This window comes from Falco naumanni, chromosome 3, assembly GCF_017639655.2.
Source record: "Falco naumanni isolate bFalNau1 chromosome 3, bFalNau1.pat, whole genome shotgun sequence".
Taxonomy (NCBI): domain Eukaryota; kingdom Metazoa; phylum Chordata; class Aves; order Falconiformes; family Falconidae; genus Falco; species Falco naumanni.
Genome location: NC_054056.1, coordinates 92147775 through 92165045, shown reverse-complemented (window position 1 = coordinate 92165045; position 17271 = coordinate 92147775). Strand labels below are relative to the sequence as shown.

General features: G+C 41.8%; 1 protein-coding gene across 3 annotated transcripts in view; it reads right to left on the bottom strand.

Moving 5' to 3' along the window:
- Window positions 1-554: 554 nt before the first annotated feature.
- Window positions 555-17271, bottom strand: part of CPQ (carboxypeptidase Q) — a 158452-nt gene continuing 141735 nt past the window's right edge. For all 3 annotated transcript variants that reach the window (XM_040587387.1, XM_040587385.1, XM_040587386.1), the window contains one exon: window positions 555-1062. In XM_040587387.1, the coding sequence (XP_040443321.1) occupies window positions 902-1062 (161 nt within the window). In that variant the 3' untranslated portion in view covers window positions 555-901. The remainder of the gene's footprint in view (window positions 1063-17271) is intronic.

Here is a 17271-nt window from a genome sequence, read left to right as displayed (position 1 = left end):
GGAACGGCTTCAGAAGTCGGAATCAAAATCTGCTCTTATGCTTCATTTGGATATCAGCTGGCAGGTAGTGAAGGTCACAAATCACAGCTGTGATGCCGTTTCTGAAACATCATGGCATTTCAGAGAAAAACTGCCACATGAAATTCTCTGCATGTCACTACGGTGAGTCTTCCATCAGAAAGAAAAGGACATGCACAGCTTTCTCCTGAAGAAACACAGGAGATCTGGGAGTCCTGTGGCTGGCTTCTTGTCCTCTATGCTGTAGTTTATCTGAGCCTCACATCAAGTGACCTTTAGTAAAATTTAACAGCAGGAGCTGAACAAACTATTAAAAGCCCTTTTATTTTAGCATTTTGACCATTATTTGACCATTTTACCATATATTACCATTAAAACAGCCAAGATGAATTTGTCCAATAACCTGAAAACTGTATAGAAACTACAGTATTATCTTATGAGAGTAAAAAGGGCTGCTTCATTAACAGTATTTCATTCTAATGCATAGAGTGAAAGACAGAGAACAAACCCATAAATGTGTACACTAACTCAATACATTAATTATTCTGATGCAACTAATTTATTTGGTATATTTTTACTGCAGGACAGGACCACTCTGCATGCAAATGGTTATTATGTCATAGTCAAAGAGGTACTATACCTGCATCAGAAATTCAAAAAGTACTTAATAGAAGAAATTTTAAGTAAAAATCACAAATGAAAGATATCAAAACAGCAAAAAGGAACAGGAATATGTAAAAGAGCACATGAGTTTTGAGGAAAACTGACATCATAATACACAAAATCAGGGTAAAAAGCAGAATTTCCCACAGCTGTAAACCACATGCATTAGTGGACTCACAGTCTTTGCTGAAGAACAGAAATCTTCTTTCTTGCTGTTTTATTACCTTGGCAACATCTCCTCCATGTCAGCAATTACATAGGAGACAACAGTCCAAACAGCAGCACACAGATTCATCTGGTTTGGATCCTGAACTGTCATCGTGTCCCCGTGAGAATGATGAAACCAGAAGTATTTACTGAGGTCATCACGCAAGCTGGCACCTACAGAGAAAAATGGGCAATATTCCATTATAGGAACACAAATATTTGAAGAGGAATATAAACTTAAATCCATTCCTGGGTTTATGATTAAAACCACATGCAACCATATAAAGTTCCATATAATAACTGCACAGAGCTGTGGCATCTGCAGTTTGCAGGGTTTTTGTTAATTGACTTGAGTGAGCTTGAGGCAGCAAAAATTCACACTGGGGAAAAGCCGACCTTCCCCTGGGAGACTCACTTCCTCAGCAACAGTATACATCTGTTTTCCTCTAGGACTACCAAAGTCCAAGCAGGAAAATCCCTACAACCCCACATGTGGTGGCGCTTCCTCCATTCCTCTTCCCACTGCTCTGACGATGAGTTACGACTGAGTTACAGATCCTTTCCTTGCCGTTATTTGTGTTGGGGAACACTTTGGAATTTGCTTCTACTTTTGAGCCCCTGTTCGTCACAAGGATGTGCGGTTTCAAAGCAGTTTTCTAGACAATCTAGGGTAACCCAGGTAGCCCCCGACTACATAACCCTTGCAGTCATGACTCCTCATCGGCTGGGGCAGAAGCACCTGGGGTGAAACCGCAGATCTTCCCATTTGGGAACAACTGACTGCCTCTGGGAGCACACGGGCAGGGAAAGGACTACTCTTTTGCAAGCCAGGCGGGCTCAGGGAGCACAACTAATGCCAGTGAGGCATCACTCAAGGCCGCAAGGCAGACCAAAACCAACAGGAGCAGGAGAAAGTGCCACCCCACCGGGCACAGCAGCAGAGACACTGGTGGGGGATTTGCACCCCGGCCATTTTCTGCCTGGTCCAGTCCCCACTGATCCCCTCTATCCCCTTGCAACTTCTTCTCTCCCAGTTCATTACTCTGCCTCTTCTCTGGTTCTATCAGCCTCCATCTGCTTTGTTTTAATCTCATTAACCCTGCCATCATTAACAGAATTCCACCCCAAATTTCGAAAATAAGTAGATGTGATATTTTCCCACACCACACCGATCCGCTGCTTGCAATTCCTTTGTGTAGATTCCCTTGGCCTCCCGCTGACTGGGGCTAGGAGGTGCACAGCTCCCAGGGTAGGACCCACCTAGCACAACGGACCCCCTCCTCGCGTGGTCATCAATCCCAGAGAACAAGCACTGATGTGAATTCACCAGTAAGAGCTATGGGCCCCAGGCGGAAACAAACGGAGGCTAAGCCTACTATGCCAAGGAAGACAGAAAAAACCCAGGACTGTTTGATTATAAAGACGATGTAAATAAATTATTCATATACTTATTTACACTCAGTGGAAATCAGTATCAGATGATGAAGGCTTTGATAAACTCATGTGTGCTCATAAGGCTTAGTTATGATTTTTCTTGGGTTTCCCTGAGATGCCTGAAGCCTTTGAAGAGAATGAAAGCAAAATTTCTGACAGCATAACTGTACATTCCTATAATATGTATCTTTTGATCACTTGTACAGTCATTCAGGACAGAGTCCAGCTCTCACTGTGGTTAACAGGCATGTTTCTATTGCTCTAATGGGGACTGACTCGGACGGCTTGTTTCACTGCCATTTCAGAAAGAAGGAATGGAAAGGTAATGCATTTTATAATTCTATCCAAGATGAAGATCCCTTCGTAAGATAATACGCAGAAGGCCAAATGCTGTAGCATATGGTTATATGGTTATATGGTATCGTGATTGATTTAATTTTAAGAGGCTCTTCTTGCTTTTAAGACTTGTTTGCTACTGAGTTGAAGCAAGACAGGAGTCACTGGGTAGGTTACAGGTGCTGAATTATGGTCCAATAATTTTAGCATTGAATTTATGTCAACTCGTATTCACTTTTAAAATTTGATTCTGAATTATTTAAAATATATACAACCATAAAAGGGTTGAACAACAATAAATTCTTTAACTGACAGACTTCTGCACTAAGGACACATTACAAGTTAAGCCACTGAGGCAAACCCATTGCAATTTTTGGACACTTTTGTACGACTCAAGACAAAAATTGGTTGCCTGGAATTTGTTGCAAACATTTTGCTATTCACATTAACTACGGATTTACAGAGTAGTGTTTTATCTCTGTGAATGGAACAAGGATAAACACCCTTTGCTTTGAAATGTTTAAATCCCTGAAATGCTGAAACAGATTTATTTCTCTAAATTGATTTTAAAAATCAGAAAATTATCTGACTTTGGCATCAAGCAATTACTGCGCAAGAAACATCAGAGTGTGAGTACACAGAGTATCAAAGGGTTCGTAAACTGGCTGTGCTGTCTCTTTCATGTCTTGGGCTAGCATTAAAGTCAGTGAGCTGTAAATATCTTGTGAGACTACGGGAAAGACCCTAAGAAAGCAGTTTTAGCCTATATAATTAGAAACAAAAGTGAAAATCCATGTTCTTGGCTTTGAGCACAAGAGCAGTTTACAGCCGAGGGCCTCACGCAAGCCTCTAGACATGAAACACCCTGTGGCACAGATACGACTGCAAGCGATTTTTATGTCTCCTGCTCCAAACCTGAGACTTCTCCATGTTGATGTTAGCTGCCTGGAGATATTTATGGCTTCCAGAGGTCGCCAGGCTGTGGGCAAGACACTGGATAGTGCCATTTCACTGGTAAATGCATCTAGGACTGAGATCAATCCCTGCAGATGACCGTAAAGAGGGAAGTTCTGTGGAGCTCCATGGACTGTGGTCATGCTGGGTCACCTGAGTAAAGTCCGTCGGATCCTACAGCCCCTTTTCGAAAAAACTAACAGAAGCAGCAATGCTGAGAGCACAAGCAGCCATCCTACAGAAGGCAGGGAGAGGGAGAGAAGGATTCTGCATCACACTTCAAACAGCGAGGTTTCAAAGTACATCAAAGTACATCAGCTGGCTGACTGTACTGTATCCTCGATAGCCACTGAATTGTTAACCCTTCTCAAACAAAATCTTCCTGAAAGCCAGAAATGCCACTTCCAGAAGCTTGAAAGAAACTGGAAAACTCACCTAGATATAAGTTTTAAAACTCCAATTGCTAGTAATTTTGTTTTCACCTAAAACTGATCTTAGCTTTTGTTTTATTGCTATTACCTAATATCTACCTCAGGAACAACAGCCAGCAACAAATGGAGGTTTATTTTTACCAGCTACATAAGCCAGCAGTCAAGTAAAATAGATGAGTAGCCATGTTTCATAGACCTATGAATTATTCACCCATCTCCATGCCAGCCACCGAGAAAGGGGATAGCATACAGCCTTACAAGAGTCTGAAAGGTCTAGTTAAGTACTTAAAAATCCTCAGATGGGAGGTGTTACACAGGTAGAATCATAGAATGGTTTGGGTTGGAAGGGACCTTTAAAGGTCATCTAGTCCTACCTCCCTGCCAAGGGCAGGGACACCTTTTACTAGACCAGGGTGGTCAAAGCCCCTCCCCAGCTTCCCTTCGGCCCCTTCAGGTACTGGAAGGCCACTGCCAGGTCCCCCCGGAGCCTTCTCTTCTGCAGGGTGAACAACCCCAACTCCCAGCCTGTCCTCACAGCAGAGGGGCTCCAGCCCTCTGACCATCGTCATGGCCCTCCTCTGGGCTCGCTCCAACAGGTCCTTTTTACATTGGTGGCCCCAGAGCTGAACGCAGGACACCGGAGGGGTCTCACAAGAGCAGACCAGAGGGGGAGAATCACCTCCCTCAGCTTGCTGGCCATGCTGCTTTTGATGCACCTCACGATATCATTTGCTTTCTGGGCTGCAAGTGCACATCGCTGGGTCACGCTGAGCTTCTTGTCAAGCGATACCCCAAGTCCTTCTCCACAGGGCTGCTCTCAATTCATTCTCCACCCAGCCTGTATTTGTGCTTGGGGTTGCCCCGACCCACGTGCAGGACCTTGCATTTGGCCTTGCTGAACTTCATGAAGTTCACACGGGGCCACCTCTCAAGCCTGTCAAGATCTCTGTGGATGGCATCCCTTCCCTCCAGTGTGTCAACTCCACTACACAGCTTGGTGTAATCAGCAAACTTGCTGAGGGTGCAGTCGATCCCGCTCGTCCATGTCGCCAACAGAGACATTAAACAGCGATGGTCCCCCAGTACCAATGTCTGAGGAGCGCCACTCATCACTGTTCTCCACTTGGATATATGTATCATATATTTAATTCTGATTTCCAGGTGGAACCAATACTCAAACAGAAAAACAATAGATAGGCTGGGTGCTCCACTGTCACGTCTTATGTACTTTGCTGCTTTCCTTTGTTTGCAGAGCACTGATTTAAAAAAAAGATGTTTGCCAGACAACCCTCTTTAATTGTCCTTTTTCAGTCTGCTCACATTTACAGTGATGTGAATCACCGAGGAACACTGCTGGCCAGTAAGGCAATCAGTGAGAAACTGCTTCTAGCTGGATGTAGTAGGTGTTGTGGCATGAAAACAAGGAATGTTAAAAACCACTGCCAAAAATGCTGTACTTATTATTTGAATGCATCGAAGACGCTGGAAATGAAAACCTGAAAATAATTAATAATTTACAACTTTAATAAGGTAATAAACAGATAATTCATAGTCCCATTACAAAGTGGCAGGAAACCCTCTTTAGTACAGGGGTGCTTTTCAGATACCTAGCAGCAATCTAGTGCCACTTGTGATCCCTCAGGTGCCTGGTGGGACTCATTGACATGGGTCTGATGGAGGGACCAGAGAACTTATGTCTCATGTTTGGAGCAGCTTCTGGGGCCAAGCAGTCCACTATTTGGTAGCACAATGTGTGTGTTCCGGGAACTTAAAGCAGGGTTCTCCTTGGCACACCAAGGCGCGACCTTACTTGCCCTTTGTGGGAAAGAGTTGCATAAGTAGGGTCAGAGGCAAACACTCAGCAATGCCTCTAACTTCTCAGGTTGGGCTTTCTGGTTTCTTTGTTGTGGAGGTTGTGGGTTTTTATTTTGTTTTGGTTTTCTGCTTTCAACTCCTTCTGAGCTCGTTTCCTTATACTTGACCTGTTAGTGAGTCTGCGTGCTGAGCAGGCTGCAGATGAAACAAATTTTGTCATCAGGTTATAGAGCAGGGCAGAACTTGCCAAACAGATCAATTTACTCCATAAATGTAATAATTTTAAAAACATGCACAACCAGCATATGCTCTTGTGTGATCAAATGCCTGTTGAAAACCCACACTGCACTGGGGGGTTTGGGGTGATACTGATGTCATCTGAGCTGACAAAATCATTGATCACAGGGGTACCCTTAGCACAGCAGGCAGGTGTCCTGTGATCAAATCCAGCTCCTAGGAAACATTAATCCTAGGTATTGCAGGTCTGCTACACACAGTTCAAATAAATATACAGTTTACCTCTTCTCCCTTCCCCAAGTGCTGCACCTTCTTTTAAGACTTGCCATCTTCCAAGCTTTGCCATCAAGTGCAAGTGATTCTTCATGAGTTGATTCACTGTCATGCAGTTGTAAGAAAAACAAGGCAACGGTATAAAACTGCACCAAAGCAGTCCATTGCTTTTTTGGTTTATTAATGTGAATTACCGGAAGCAACAACCAAACACAACTGATGCCTTCCAAACTTTTGCTGCTACTGTTGCCAATACTGCCACCCTCTCCATCTGCCCTGTTTATGACTTGCCCAAGGTACTGTCACGAACATGGCATCAGGACCTTGTTTCCTAGCCCCAGGTTGTGGCTACCTCATGGAGCAGGAGTAAGATACGCTACCTCTTGTGCCACTCCACTGGGGGCACCATCTCGAGAAACGGCATCTCTCCCTCTACCCATGGGGAGCTCCTTACTGGAGTCCAGCACAGGGATTAAGGGACTGGAGCATCTTTCATATGAAGAAAGACTGACAGAGCTGGGGATGTCCAGCCTGGAGAAGAGGTCTGTATAATACCAGATGGGAGGGAATAAAGAAGAAGGAGCCAGGCTCTCCTCAGCCTTATACACTGACTGGACAAGAGACAATCACCATGAATCAAAATACATTAAAACACACCTGAACACCAGAAAACACTTTTTAATGAGAGGGTGGTCAAACACTGGGACAGGTTACCCAGAAAGGCTGTAAAGTCTCCATCTTTGGGGATATTCAAAACCTGACTGGACATGGTCCTGGGCAACCTGCACAGCTGACCCTGCTTGAGCAGGGGGGTGGACTTAGGAGCTCAAGAGGTGCCTGCCAACCTCAACCGTTCTGTGGGACTCACTAACCCATGCTGCTGTCTCCTTGGCTCATTCAGACATCTCTTATAATTGACACACCATAAACAGATTCTTCAATTCAAGCTCCTTCATGTCTTGAACTCATTTCATGAGCCTCTGAATAACCAGCTGTCTCATACACAGTGTGATGCACTGCATAAGGCAGGTAAAAGCAGCTGCTCTGGTAGTCGATACTGACAATGTATTTTCAGCGATCAGCTGTGTAAGAGTATCTTGATGAAAACACACACACATACGTTAAGGAATTGCGAAAACCAGCTCATCTTATCTAGCTTCTGATCTCAGCATGAAATGCACTATGTGAATATTAATTAGCTGATGATCAGAATATTTACCTGCCCTACACTACCACATTAGACACCAGTTCTTCGCATGTCAATAAACTGTCTACCACATTTCTTTCTTGCCAACTTCAGAAGACACGTTGCTGCTATTGAGGTAAAAGGATGAATGAACCACAAAATGAATGATGAGCATGTCAGTGATGACCACTGCTTCTTGTCAATTACTGTCAGGCACCACTGCCTTCATACACACTGCCTTCATATATATCATTAGAATTAAACTTTATTGCCAGATATTTAAGCATTAAAATTATTGCCACTTGTGCAATCAATGACTGGAAAAGTAGTTATTGATTATCAGAATGATTAAAAAGGCAGTTTCCATAAAACACATATCTTCAAGAGGGAAAGTGTATAGTAACTCCAGAGTATTTTTTCAGTGTAAAACATTTTGCATTACATTCCTCCCTACATTTTCTTTCTTCTCTTTTTTATATCCCAAAGAGCATTTAATTGCCAAAGGAAGCCAAACGCGAGTCTTGAAGTCAATACACGTTTGCTGTACAGTCCTATCAACAGCTTGCCAGTTGTCTTCACTTTCAAGTAAACCTCGCAAGACAATGATTCCATGAAATTTTCAAATATGATGGGAAATTCCCCACTGTTTGTATAACCTCTCTTGGGTGTGGTGGGTCTTCAGTATTACAGTTAGATCCTTGAGATACTGACCTCTACATGTACATTGCCATATATGGTGAAGTTAATATGGTAATGAATTACAATGTGTAACTTTTTTAGGTTTCATTTTACAGTAATCCCTAGAGGAGCTGACAGAATTGCCACTCCACTATTTTACACAGTATATATACCGCTCCAAATAGAAAAGACACCAGCTCAGAAGAACATACACTCTAAACAGACAAGAGGGACTGCAGGATGAGAGAGGCATGCAGAGATGAAACAGCACATTCATTTTCTCACAGCATCTCAGAAAGGAATAGATGCCATGCATCCAAGCCTAGGCCAGTGCACTGTTGAGCAAGCTGTACTACCTCCTACACAGCAAAGTTGGAAATGCCTTAATAAGGGGTATTTTTCTCAATATTTCCAAAAGTCTACGAAGCTAAAACAAAGGCTTTGCAAGGTAACGTGTGTATTTCTTGCATCTTCCAAGCGCCTACGTGTTTGAGCTTCATCTCCCTGTCAAGACAAATCTGCATACTATCAAAGGTACTGCTTGTAGTACGATGTCAGCACAAACACCTGATCTAAAACTTTATTTCTGCAGTGATTTTTCTGCATACAAAAGACAGATTCCCCCCACCCCCCCTTAAATATTGCTTTTGTTTCCTGCTTTTTCCTCAGGAAACAAGAAAAAATCCTTTAATTCATTATCAAGTTTATTGCAAACTTGGACTTTTTAATACCAACGACACTATTCAGGAATGTGCTAAAAAACTGCAATGCATTGGAAATAGAAAGACTCGATGAAATATATGTCCTTTTCCTTTACAACGACTACTTAGAAATAGGAAAAAAAGAGGCAAAGGGACACATCACAGTCTTCACGCAGTTAAAAACTGCTGTGCACCATGAAAGCATAAATACTGATGATAAAAGCATTCTCCTCCTCACACCAGAGTGCTAACTCAGCTTTGTACTCCTACACACCCTATGAAATGGGGGTGTGGGGTTACACATACATCCATACACTAACAGAATCAACAGCCTCTCACTTCTCATAGCTGGAGCATTGCTGCCCTAAATGTTTTGAAAGGTCAAAACTGCAGGGCAGACGTGCGGAGACACATGATTTTTCCTTCAAAGGATATGTGTCAAAAAGCCACCAAAGAAAAAGACAGATAAAAGATACAAAGAGGAACATAATCTTTTATTCTATTTTTTATTTTCATTTTGTGTCTTTCTAAAACCCAGCAAAGTCACAAATGCAAAGTGGTCAGGGAGTAAATCTGCTGCAATGGTAGTTCTCTTTGGGCTGGGGTGGCTGGAAGGCTCCCCCCACCCCCCACCCCCCACCCCTCCCCCCGTGCCACAGCATCCCTGTTGCTGCAAGCCCTGTGGCGTGCTTGGCTGCCTGTGCTAGGTGTTGCACAGACGTTTTGTCAGCTGCCCTCACTTAACTGCAGTCTTCATACTACTACTGTAATGAAAACACAACTATTGCAGACATGCGTTGCATGTATTTTGGCACACACATTAACCTCTTTTGTGGGATAACCTGTAGTTGATAGCTGGCTTTAATGCCAATTATTTCATTAACCATTTTTCATGTAAGCAGAGGCAATGGAGAATGCTAATGGTGCTTAGTGGGGCGCGGACAGCATTAGTTCTCCTGTCATTTAGTCTCAAATGATGAAATTACAAACTAAGTTGCTTGAGTTTCATGGCTACAGACACTGAAATAGTTTCCAGTACAGAGCTTATAAATTTACACCAGAAGCCCTGCTGTTTCACCTCCTGAGTCATTCTCTCAAAAGTCTTTAAAATTCATGATTCAAACAACAAGGCAGAGGGGAAAGCTTTCAGTCAGTTGTTTCAGTGGCTAATTATATGAGACTAGAGTGTAATGGAGACAGTATGAAGTGTGCATTATTTCTTGTTTTGCTTAATGCATTTGAGAATTAATCCTCTGGATACAGTAAACAGACTAAATTACAGCTCAGGATTATCACAGTTACTTTTGCAATGCATTAACCTTTCACTCATTGCAGCAGAGGACTGGTGACAGCTGGGGATTCAATCTTAACTCACACGAAATCCTGAGAAATGAGGTCTCAGGGAAGGAAGCAGTTCTAGTCTACAGAGCACAGGTTGACTAGACTCTAAAATAATATCCTAAACAGTCCTTGACTGGAGAAGAAAAAACCCCAAACTGATGAAGCTTCAACAGTGAAAGGCGAAAGGCACTGGAAGCATTTCCTCCACTTATCTTCTCTGTGTCTTAAATCAGTAAGGCTCTTTTTTGAAGGAAGAAAAAAAAAAGAGAAGAAAAAAAAGGGTGAGTCTTGCTAGCTGGTGCTGCCCAAACATGACCCCACACTTGCAGGCTGGCTACCTGGGATGGAGAGATCCTCCACAGGCTCACTAATCTCATTTTTGAACCTATTCACACCTCTGCCTGCCACAGCCCCCTGTGGCAATGCATGGAGTGCCTGAGCATTTCATGTGGGCACCCTACAGTTCGTGCTTTGTGAGCTGTAGTAGTAGCACCCTGCCTTTCCCCGTTCACCTTCTTCGTACCATTGATGGCTTAATACACTTTTATCACATCCTAACTCAGCAGCTTTTTCCCAAGCTGAAGAGTACTCTTCATACAGAAACTTTCATACCTCTGAGAAGGCAGGCTGCTGGTGACTCTTCTTCTTCCTTTTTCTAATGGTATTTCAATGTTCCTGAGATGAGAAGCCCAGCACTGTCTGCAAACACCAGCGTGTGAATGCACTTGTGACATGACTGTAGCATACCACAACACATTACCTATGGATGCTTTCTGATTCTTCTTTCTTCCTTCCCCAGCTGCACAAAACACTGTGGTTTTTATCATCCCTGGACACTGAATTGACAATTTCAGACAATTACCCACAGTGATTCCCAATCATTCTTCCTGAAAATAACTTATGGGGATCCTGTTGTTGCGTTTGCATAGCACCTATACTGCATTACCCTGCATTTATTGACACAAAAATGTCACTGGTTGTTGTATTGCTTAGGCATTTTCTACCATAAGATTCCTGTCACATTTTCACAGTCAGCATCAGTTTTGATATGAAATATTTGAAGTAGTCATCAGCAAACTTTGCCAACTTGCTATCCTTGCTATTTACTCCCTTTGCAGCTAACAGGGAGTTTTCTGAACATCCAAAGTGCCAAAAAAAAGGTGGCTGGGCAGCCTAATAAAGCCTTTCTCCATTATGAAGACTGACAATTTATTTCTCCCTTCTTTTAATCAGGTATTACTCTGCAAGAGGAAAATACCTCTTATCTCACAGTAGCTTATTTCTCTAAAGGTCTTTGATCAGGAGCTTTTGAAGACTCAACTGTACTTTGCTGAACAGACCCAGTTGCAAAAATGGTTATAAACTCCTCTGAAAAAGCCCTGCTAGATTGGTGAGGCCTGACTCCTTTCGCAAAAGCTACGCAGCCTCTTCCATCACTTTTGTATTTTCTGTCTTTGCAGCCCTTCTCTTGGCTCTGTGACCACCACATCCCTATTTAGGGGATTCCCTACTTAGGGCATTTCAATTTAGAAGGCTTATATAGCCGTATTAGATGTCTGTATAAGTATGTACATCACAGAATCACAGAATCTAAATTCTGTATATTTTAATATCGTTTATTTAATTTGTGCATTCTTCAAAATGAAGTATATGACTACATACATTAAGCAAAGACAACAAAGTTGATAGTTTTAAAATTGGTTGTTGGATTTATAAATCCTTTACATTTTGCATTCTCTTTTAAATGCTGTTTATGAGGGATGAAAATCGGCAATTTCTCTAATTTAGAATTCTTTCTCATGTGTTTGTTTATGCCTCAGCTCAGCAAAGCAGTTAAAGTTTAAGCATGTGATTTATTTTAATGCTATTAAAGTTTAAAAGTCACACATGAGGGTCAAGTGAAGACTGGGACCCAGGTAAACCATCTTTCCTAATCAAATGCATTTCTGTATGTCTTTGTACTCTCTGTATAACTGCAACATGTAGCTGATGTTATAAAGCTGCTTAGAAACCCAAAGTATTGAAGTACTTTCTTCAACGTCCCCTGCTAGCCGAAAAGCTTCCTGGCAATGCCCAGGGGTAGACCCTTGCTCCATCCTGTGCCAACAGCTTCCAAACCACCCCAGAAATTCAGTGGAAGCAGGCACCCCTGGATGGTTTGAACGTCGGATGTGGGGAGTGGGAACTGTGAAAATAAGCCACATTATTGGGGTTTTGAGCAGCATTTCTGTTTGCAGGAACTGTTCGCATTTATTTACATTTTCAATCTGTTCAAGAAGCTTCCTTGTATTTTACAATCAATGGAGCTATTTCCTACAGTAAACTTGCAATCCAGTTTAATGCAAGCCTTTAGGTTTGCTTCCCCAGAGGACACTGGAGATAGACAGAAAACATACAGGTTTCCATTGAAGTTCCCTTCGAGCCCTAACCTCCCCTCCTAGATACAATCACAACTGGATGTTTAACGACAAAATTCCTGTAGGGCCCTCCATAGCAAGTAGCTGACTCCTAGAAATGCCAATATTCATAGGACCCAGCCAAGCAGAGCTCACTTCTGCCCAAATGGTGAACAAAGCCTGTTAATGACCATGCTGGTGTTTAACTAGTTGTCTGTTATATTTTATATCACATAAACAGAAACTGCATTTATACAACCACATCGACAGGATGAGCAATGGTGTTTACTGTCTCTTTACTGTCATACCCCATTGAGACTACCAAACTCTTCAAGGTCATGGTGGATTTTAGTTGTAGGACCATTATAAAAGGCTGGAAGAATACTATGGCTATGAGCTACAACAACAAAACACCCTTCGAAATACCTGTGGTTATTTTGATTAATGCATACTTGAGTTTTAAACAAATATATGTTATTTCCTAATAGATGTTAGATGCTCCAGATACTGGTGGTGCAATACCTCTTTCATTTGATCTACAAACTAGTGTATATTTAGCTAGTTCATTATTAATAGAAAAAACGAGAGGTACTTGAAACAAAGTTCAGATCTGATTCTATTGCAAGGTTCAGGGCTGTTCAGATCTGGGAGCTTTGAGTAATTTCTAAACCAAAGCTGTAATAATCATCCCCATTCTGGTTTACAGATCACATTGTCCTACAGGCTGTGAACACAAAGTAGCAGGAAGGAAAATAAGCAAGGCTAACAATTCAATTTCTTAAGCAATAAATGGCTTATTTTTGTCAACAAAGCTGCAAAGAAAAAACATATTTTAACCAAAAAATCTTAAAATTACGGTACAGTGAAGACACCTGCTGCAACACTGTTGTCCATAATCTCAGATTTTTTCTGTTCTAATATTTTATGAAATTACATGGGGCCCCATTTGGAAAAGAAAAGGGGTCATTAAAGGATTTCTGTCCTTTAAGGGAGGGAAGGACAGAAATTCCTCAAACCTGCTCTGACTCTGCAGTGTATCACTAACTGTATGCGGGCTACAGCTAATCCACACAGCAGAACTAATCCTAGAAGAAGACACAGTAAATAAAGCAATGCCTAACTGGCATGATTCTTCCAATCTGTAAATTTGAGTTGCTGTGATAGCTGTTTCGCCACGGTCTAAACACAGTGAGTGACTTGTCAAAATGCAAAAATAGTAAGAGTGAAACAGAAGTGATATAAGCTTAGAAAGAACACTAAGAGAAGCTGACAACTGATTTTAAATTGAAAGGTTAATCTGCTTGCTTTCAGTGACAGAGCCTCCGTCCTACCAGTAAGTGTAAACAGCATTTGCTTTAGAGACAGGCTTACTGCATTCTCTGTATTACCATGCACTGAAGATGCTATTTTCTTATGCATCTGAAGGGGGTTTGTGTTCATTCGAATTATATCTGTATGGGCGAAAGCCCCAATTAAAACATGGAAAGCAGACTGGTTGGGTGAAACTTGACAGAAGCAGAACAAGGCACCAGTGTGTCCAGCTGCCCTGAACGCCAAAGTGTGAGTGTAGCTTTGAAAATCCTCCTCCAGATGCCATCTGACTACCTCCATCACTATCATATTTTTGCACAAATCAAGGATCAATATGTATTTTTCACCATTTGGAAATAAAAATGTCCAACGCCCCATTTTCAACTATATGGCCCTGTTGCTTAGTGCAGCTTTCGCAGAAATTTCACAAGCAGCTCCAAATGGCACAGTTTTACATATGATGCAACAAATGCAGATAATTTGATAACAGTGACCAGACTCTACACAATACAAAGTAAACAAACCTTGATTAGTTTAAACACTCCCTACCACCCTTCTGATACATTGTGCTCACACTAAAATATACAGCAGTGTTTACAGCTGTATAAATCGGAGCCATTTCAATTTGGATTTAGTCAAAGAAATCAAGTGTAAGCACCCTCTTGCAAAGCTGTTAATGGTGCTACATTCAAACACTACCTATAGACTAATGCAAAAGGGAAAAAGAGCCAGTGATGATCGTTAGCAGCCTAGAGCAAGATTATTACCAAATGATTGTAATTATTTTAATATAGAGATGTTAAAATTGAATACATTCCTTCAAAAAAAATCTTAATCCCTGCATTGCTACGCTTGCCTTTTGTAGGAAAAAGATATGCTTCCCAAATACAAGTTTTCATATCCAGAAGCCCATTTGACAGGCATTCAGGGCATTAAATCCAGAATAGATGGATTTAGAGCTCTATGCTCATCAACCTGCCTTCCTTTTGATTACTGTACTAATATTCACTTCTCAAATCAATTAAAATGTTTCCTATACTGTCCATCACTAAATGAAGTCTGAGAATACAGATTAATTTTATAGCCTATCAAAAAGTTCAAAATACTCAGTTTTCATTGGAAAAGAGCAGATATGACCATTGGTTCCTTTCACATATATGCATAAACATATACCAACCCACACATAATTCACAACCTTTCAGGAGCTAAATGTGCACTTGCCAAACAGCATGCATGCAATAAACTCAGAGAACTGCAATGACTAGTCAGTCCAACTGGATTTAAAAGCTTTACCTAAAAATGAGATCTGCGTGAAAAATTTTTACACTTTGGCCAATGTTTATTTTACTTTTAGATCCTCACTTTACTTTCACATGCTCACTTTAAAACTGACAAGCATTTGATGGTAAAAAAAGAAAAAGAGGATGATTTTTCTCTCTTTAAGATCTATTGCTGCAAAATACTCTTGCACGATTATTGGTTGAATAGTTTCCGTTCCCCACTCCTACAAGGACTGACACCGAGCGATTAAAACTGGCAGGTCTCATTAGTCCCGGGTAGCCCAACCTTAGCCTTAGCTAGTATCAGATTCCTCAGAAGAGGTGAAAAAAAGCACCACCTTTTCAGAAATGCAGCCACTGAAATCAGAATGCATTGAATGAAGAAGGGAAAATTTCCTCTGTCACATATTCTTTTCAGGGTCAAAAAATAGCCAAGTGAGATTTTAAATAAGTAACTCCTTCCAGGTAAGTACAGTCAAATTGTTCCCCAGCTGACAGACTGCCATCACATCCCACTGCTGCCAGCAGGGTCCACAGCTGTGACTCCAAAGGTGGCTCTGGGTTTGGAAAAACACGGTGTAGCAGAGAAGGCAATAATAATTACTTCAATAATTAGATTCAGTCTTGTGCTGTGTATCGAGAGCTTATCTGGAATTAGATGAGGCACCCAGGAGTGCCTTTACAGCTAGCTATTTTAGTGAATGGAGCAGCCAAATATCCTCTTCTTGAAACAATGGAAGAGCAATCACACTTTTTCCTGTCTCAATGAATTTAAAATGCACTGCAAATCAAAAAGAAAGAGAACGACTGAAGAAAAGCAGCAAAAGGGATGGAATAACAGTATCCATCACGGGGACACGTGTTCAATACTGCCCAATTTTTTGCCGCAGAAAGGATGCTCTATACCTTAATAAGGGAGGCAGATTTTTTGCCCAGGTAAGCCATAAGGAGGGCTGAGACAAGGGCCCCTGACCTGCACAGCTTGAGGAAGTGAAGCCGAGACACGGCTGGTTGGGGAAGACCGACACAAGACAGAGGTGACACAGCAATCCTGCCCATTTCCATAGAGGCAGAAGAACTGGCTTGGCAGGCAGGAGCTCTCACATCTTTTAAGTTATTACAAGACTATTTCTTAGCACTCTCATAGCTCAGTCCCCAGGGACCATGCACAGTCCCTTCCCTCTTGCTCTCTTATTAGAAACATAAAGTCACTACTTGAGCCAAAGGATAGTGAAATGAAATTGTCACTAGGTTGAGTATACCGAGTGAAAAAGTTTTTAAAGATAACAAGACAATGTTCCCAAAAACATTGCACCATGTCTCAAAATTATTTTACCATTAACCAATTTCCTGGCAGCCACTTGTCTGAGCAAAAGAGAGGAGCTGCATGGACAAGAAGAAAGCAAGCAAATGGCATTTTTAACTGTGTGATGATCCCTTCTTTCCCCCAAGCATCTTTAAATAAAAGACACAAATACAGAGCACTTGGAGGCTTCAACAGCATCCAATGCATGTGCTTTTAATCATGACTGCACATGAACATCTGCCCTGAAATCTAGCCAGCAGGTTTTGGTGGACAAGAAAAGTACACATAATAATTAGGAACTAAAGGAAGAGGCAGGCAGACTAATTAACTTTCCCCCATGCTTCCCATGTAGCACACCTTAGGGATTTAAAATTAGACACCTGTATAATATTGGATGTTTTCAAGATTAAGAAGTCTGAAACTTGATTAGTTTTAGCTGCACAATGAAATCTGCTTCTTAGCTACAAGTTAGAAGGACTAAAATTGTTCTTTGCAAGAAAACAAGCTGCTGCAGCAGTGTCAAAGCCCTGACGTATTCAGCCTGTGGTTCTCACATTCCCGTAGAGCAAGAAAGCAAGAGCTGCCTGTTAGACCCAACCTCCTTCATACTGCTGGCAGTTACAAGCTTGAGAGCAGTGGTGGATGGAGAGCTAGTAACGGTTTCAAGGCTGGCAGTGGCTACTTCCCTGAAAACAGCTTAGGAA